The 6,000-nt window shown below is 42.7% G+C and overlaps 1 protein-coding gene across 3 annotated transcripts; it reads right to left on the reverse strand.

Annotated features, from left to right (window-relative positions):
• Nucleotides 1–3,336: 3,336 nt before the first annotated feature.
• Nucleotides 3,337–4,977, reverse strand: LOC147958122 (uncharacterized). 3 transcript variants are annotated; one of them, XM_087536093.1, is made up of 3 exons: nucleotides 4,494–4,977; nucleotides 4,017–4,310; nucleotides 3,337–3,374 (listed from the first exon to the last, which is right to left on the reverse strand). In XM_087536093.1, exons 1-3 carry the CDS (start codon nucleotides 4,975–4,977, stop codon nucleotides 3,337–3,339), a joined length of 816 nt encoding a protein of 271 aa, XP_087392219.1. The 3 variants fall into 3 exon arrangements, with proteins under 3 accessions (XP_087392219.1, XP_087392221.1, XP_087392220.1); XM_087536095.1 differs by having other exon boundaries at nucleotides 4,017–4,303; nucleotides 4,493–4,977; XM_087536094.1 differs by having other exon boundaries at nucleotides 4,017–4,300; nucleotides 4,490–4,977.
• Nucleotides 4,978–6,000: the final 1,023 nt, after the last annotated feature.

The raw sequence follows: 6,000 nt of genomic DNA on the forward strand, positions 1-6,000 counted from the left end.
ACACTCAATTTTTCCATCTAATTGCGAATGGAAAGCACAAAAAAATAGAATTATCCAACTTGAATAGGATGAAGGTACAATAGTAGGTCACAAAAATCTTAAAGTGTACATTTTCAACTTCTATAAAAAGCTCTTTGGTGCTCCGATAGAGAATTTTGTTTCCCTAAATGAGGGCACGGTGAGGATATCCCACAATTATGTGCGGAAGAGAATGAGGTGCTCAATGCTCCTTTTACGAAAAAGGAGGTTTTTGAGGATTTGTGCAGATGAAGAATAATAAGGTGCCTGGTTCGGACGGACTCTCGGTGGAATTCTATCTGAGATGTTGGGGGGTTATTAAGGGAAACTTGGTGCCCATTTTCCACGATCTTTTAAATGGCCTACCTTAGTTGTTCAAGATTAACTTTGGGACTATTACTTTAATGATTAAGAACGAAGAGGCGGTTAGAATTGAGTAGTTCAGGCCCATTTGCCCGCTGAATGTTAGTTTTAAGATTTTTACCAAGATGAGTACGAAACGTCTAACTTGGATTGCGCATTATGTGGTTAAGTTGACTCAGACTGCTTTTTTCATGCCAGGACGATACATACTAGAGGGTGTTGTGGTTCTGCATGAACTTTACATGAAAGTCATTTCAAGAAACTTGACAAAGTCATCTTCAAAATGGATTTTGATAAGGCTTGCTGCAGCAAGCTTTGCGGATGGATGGTTTCGATACTGCTTGGAGCAACTAGGTTGAAACCTTTGTACAAGGAGGCTATGCTGGTGTCAAGGTAAATGATGATGTTCGTCATCATTTCTAGACAAAGAAGGAATTGTTGCAAGGGAGATCCATTGTCCCCTATCCCATTCAACATTGTTGCAAACACGCTAGCAATCCTAATCTGTGGATCCCAAGAGGACATTCAGGTAGGTGGGGGGGGGGGGGGGAGTTGATCCCACATCTTATGGATGGGGTGTCTCTATCCTACAATATGCCGATGATACTATAATTTTCATGGAACATGATATGCCTAAGGCAAGAAATATGAAATTAGTCTTGTTTCTTTTTGAACAACTGTCTGATCTTAAAATAAACTTCCACAAAAGTGAATTATTCTTTTTTGGACGGGCCAAAGATGAACAAAATAATTACAAGCAATTATTTGGTTGTGATATTGGATCTCTCACGTTCAGGTATCTAGGGATCCCATTTCATTGTCGAAAATTAACGAACAAAGAATGGAAATGTATTGATGATCGATTCGAAAAAAAGCCTACCTATTGGAAGGGAAAGCTTATGTCTTATGGGGTTACGTTGATTCTTATAAACTCGATGCTTATGAGTATGCCTATGTTTATGCTCTCATTGTTTGAAATACCAATATGGATACGAAAAAAATAGACTTCTATAGATCATGGTTCTTTTGGCAAAGTGATGAGAATAAAGCAAAATATAGGCTGCCTAAGTGGGATACTTTGTGTACGCCCAAAGACCAAGGGGGATTGGGTAATGAAAACCTGGAGGTTAAGAATAAGTGCCTGCTTAGTAAGTGGCTTTATCGTTTTTCCCCTGAGGAGGAGGGGTATGGATACGGTTATTGCAAAACAGGTACCTACTTCCAAGACCTTATCTCAATTAACGGCACAACCAAATGATTCACCCTTTTGGAAGAGTTTAGTGAGAACTAAGGTAGCCTTCTTTAATAGGGGTAAGTTTATTATTGGAGATGGGCGTACAACTCGGTTTCGGGAGGAGATACTTTTTTACCCATTTTCCGTTTTTCTTTTTCTTTTTTCTTTTCCTTTTTCTTCTTTTCCTTCTCCGGTTTTTTCTTTATTAATTTCCTTTTTCTTTGTATCTTTCTTTGTTTTTATCAGTTTTTGTTCTTTTTTGGTTTTTCTTTGTCTCTTTTGGTTTTTATTCTACATTTATTCGTATATGTCAAGAACATTTTTCTAATACATGTTTAACATTCTCCAATACAAATTTTAAAACATTTTAAATACACATTCAATATTTTTTCTATACATATTTTTATTTTATTTTCAAATCATTGATTAACATTTTTCAAATACAAAATTAGCATATTTTGAATACATAGTCAACATTTTTACACATATTTAACATTTTTCAAATTCTTGATTAACATTTTCAAATACTTATTAAATATATTTTCCATTGCTTGATTAAAAAATTTATGTACATGGTCCAAATTTGTTATCATTTTTCTAATATGTGGTCAACATTTTCTCTATACATATTTAACATTTTCCAAATGCTTGATTAACATTTTTGAAATATTTGTTCAACATTTTTTCAAACGACTGATTAATATTTTTTATATACATGACCAAAAAAATTCATCATTTTTTAATAAATCTAAAAAAATGCTAAACAGATTTAACATTTTTCGAATGTTTTATTAACACTTTTCAAATAATTGTTTAACATTTTTTCAGATAAAAGATTATCATATTTAATACATGATCAACAATTTTTCTATACACGTTCAACAATATCTGAATGTTTATTCAACATTTTTTCAAATAGTTGTTCAACATTTTTAGTTTTTCAACATTTTTCAAATATTTTTTGTAGAGTGTTTTTTGTGCTATATATATATATAATATTTTAAAGTATAAACAAAAGCACAAAAATAAAGCAAAAAACAATAAACAGGAAACATTAAAAAAAGAAAAAGTGGCTGTGGTCTCCCGTGTGCATGGGCCGGCCCAGCTCACTCGCCTCCTTCAATGGGCGCCCGGGTAATCATCTTTAGAAAAACGCTCAAGAGGCCTACCGGGCTACCATGGAAAAAAGAGAGCTAGCGGCCCAGGGTTAAGGGCATGGCCCTCTTGTCAGGTCCAGTGTTGGACAAATCAAAAGTTCAGACTATCAGACCCGAAGAAAATAGCGAATATAGGCGATTTTTTTTTGCGGGTAAAATTTAGGTGAATTTGAGAGGCACCTAAGGGCCAACCAAGAACACTGGCCATAGGCTGAATCAAATAAGCCACGGGCGCATCAAAATGCAGCAACTCCTGTCCGGACACACTAAACCTCACTATGTTCAGAACTCTGACAAACTTTCAGCATAATAACTCAAGTGCTCACTGCAGCTAAGAGAATGCAGCTAGCAACGTTGTCAAACAGTTTCGGAAGTACAGAATGGTGATGCCAACGCATACAAGTTTCCTGAACCCATATTACAACGAACCAAGCTGGGTTTTCCTGAACCCATATTTCAACGAAAGGAACTGAGTTCTAATGCCGTGGCGTCCAAGGCGGCGACACTTCCGACGAGGTGGACATGAAGGAGACTTCTAGGTGTCCTGGCTCTGGTATCTCTCTGCTATGCATCGACATCCGCGTACTGCAGCGCCATGTAGGCTGAGTTGGCAGAAAAAGTGTTAAACAGTTAGACATCAGGTGTCACAGGTACCGCAAGAAGTTTAAATAAGAAGATACTAGAAAAGAAAGCTGATGTACAAAACCTCAAAACAATGTAATGTGTTGTGGGATAGAACCTGAATTTGATACACACGTTACTCGAAACAGTTACAGTAGGCTTAAAAACAGAAATCATTGTCTTTTCTGTGAAGCTGAACTAGGCAGACCTAACTGATTCGGGTTTTCAAGTTCACAAGTTTTCCACTAGCGGCATATAAAAGTTCAGTGGATCAAATTGAAGAACTAAACTATCTGAATCAAAGTACGGTGACATCAAAGCCAATAATTTCCATATCAAAGTTCAGTGTGAATTTTTGACCTCAACAAACAACTAGCTTCAGACAATCTTCTAGCATAATATCGTGCCTGTTGAACGCCTACTGATCTGATTGAGCAACTTACAGCAGGTCAGAGTTCAGACTAACTGTTTTCCAGCAAACTGCTTTTCAGACTACTAGTTTCGAACACTGTTTTCAGATTAGCACTCAACTGACATGAAACCCATAATATCCGGACAAGTTCAAGACTACTGCAAATATGAGTTTCTTGATGACAAAGGAGAAGAGTAGGAAGGTTTCTCACCAGGCGACCCGACGATGACGACGACGATGTGGAGGGTCTCGCCGCTGCGGGGCAGATCGACGACCAGTGGAATAAGCTGGCCATCATGCGTGGGCAAGCACATGACGAGGTCGGCGACCTCCAAGTCCATGATTGCGAGCTCGCCCAGCCGCCTAGCCAGCTCGCTCCTCAGGCGGAGCACGGACCTCCCACCGAACACGAACGTGCCGTGGGTGATGAGGACCCCGTGGATGTTCGGCCACACGTACATGATCATCCGCGGCCGCATCACGAGGTTGGGAAGCTGCAGTTGAGTCGCAAAGAACCATCATCAAATCAAAGAAGCCAAAGAAAGCGCAAATTTGGCAAGAACAGAGCCAAATTAACACGATTTGCTATCTCTGTGGTCATATTCCGATGAATGTTAACGATATTCAAGAACCCAATTCGCGCAAATTCGGGAAGAACAAAGAAGCAGACATGGCGGACTCATCGGAGACGGACGTGGAAGGCGAGGCATGATCTCCCTGGCGGGGATGACCTCCACGACCCAGTGCATCATGGTGCTGATGTTGTTGATGTCGTCGATGTGGTCGACGCTGACGCCGTTGTTCCAGCGGCGGTACCTCCCGTTGGCGCGGAGGTTGCCGCCGTTCATGTGGTTGATGAAGAGGTTCTCCATCTGGACGGCCTGCCAAAGCATTAGATCCACCTCCGAGTGAAAGTAGTTGTGCTGCTCGACGCGGCGCCCGCGGTGGCCGCGCCGCGCCGGCGCGGCCGTGGCGGCGAGGTAGCCACCGTAGGCGGCGCTCTGGAAGAGCAGGTACCGGCCCTGATAGAAGTGCACCGTCCAAGCCACGTTCATCGACGCGCGGAGCCGGCGGAGGGAGACGCCAAGCCCGTCATCGTCAGCGTGCAGGTACGTCCCGCGCACGCGGCTCCGCAGCCGCACACGCTGGCCGTCCTGGCCGTCCAGCGTCATCGGTCGCCGGTGACGCTGGAGAGCAGAGGCGCGCGGTGGAGAGGTGGGGATGGTGGGTTCTTGGTTTCTTGGCGCTCCGGCGACGAAGAGAATATGGGAAGCCAAGAAGCGGGAGCTGTTGGTTGAGACGGTTACGTTGGGCGCCAAGCCGGAGTATTTCAAAGGTGGCCTGACGCCGTCGCCGTGCTCAGCTTTCGGCACTATGTGGGCTTGTGGGCCGTGCCTAGGAAACATACTACTTCTCTGTTTCTTAGTTAAGCTTAAAAAAGCCCCCGTTGTCTCAAAAAAAAAAAACTTAAAAAGCGCCCTTTCTACTAAGAAAAGCTAAAAAGGCCCCCCTTGATACGTCTCCGTCGTATCTATAATTTTTGATTGTTTCATGCCAATATTATTCAACTTTCATATACTTTTGGTAACTTTTTATACTATTTTTGGGACTAACATATTAATCCAGTGCCCAGTGCCAGTTCCTGTTTGTTGCATGTTTTTTGTTTTGCAGAATATTCATATCAAACGGAGTCCAAACGGAATAAAACTGACGGAGATTTTTTTTGGAATATATATAATTTTTGGGAAGAAAATCCACGCGAGACGATGCTTGAGGGGCCCACGAGGTAGGGGGGCGCGCCTCAGGGTGTCAGGCGCGCCCCTGACCCTCGTGGCCACCCCGTAAGGCTGTTGGTGCCCTTCTTTCGCCGCAAGAAAGCTAATATCCGGATAGAGATTGTGTTAAAATTTTAGCCCAATCGGAGTTACGGATCTCCGAGAATATAAGAAACGGTGAAAGGGAAGAATCTGAGAACGCAGAAACAGAGAGAGACAGAGAGACAAATCCAATCTCGGAGGGGCTCTCGCCCCTCCGTGCCATGGAGGCCATGGACCAGAGGTGAAACCCTTCTCCCATCTAGGGAGGAGGTCAAGGAAGAAGAAGAAGGAGGGGAGCTCTCTCCCCCTCGCTTCCGGTGGCACCGAGTGCCACCGGGGGCCATCATCATCACCACGATCTACACCAACACTTCCGCC

This window comes from Triticum urartu, chromosome 7A (genome assembly GCF_056163025.1).
Source record: "Triticum urartu cultivar PI428250 chromosome 7A, HENAU_Tu73, whole genome shotgun sequence".
Classification (NCBI taxonomy): Eukaryota; Viridiplantae; Streptophyta; class Magnoliopsida; order Poales; family Poaceae; genus Triticum; species Triticum urartu.

Coding starts and splice junctions, on each gene's coding strand:
- LOC147958122 (XM_087536093.1), bottom strand. CDS start 4,977: ATGACGCTGGACGGCCAGGACGGCCAGCGTGTGCGGCTGCGGAGCCGC. Junction 4,311..4,493: donor GCCTCGCCTTCCACGTCCGT/CTCCGATGAGTC, acceptor GGTTCTTTGCGA/CTCAACTGCAGCTTCCCAAC. Junction 3,375..4,016: donor CGTCATCGTCGGGTCGCCTG/GTGAGAAACCTT, acceptor CTGCCAACTCAG/CCTACATGGCGCTGCAGTAC.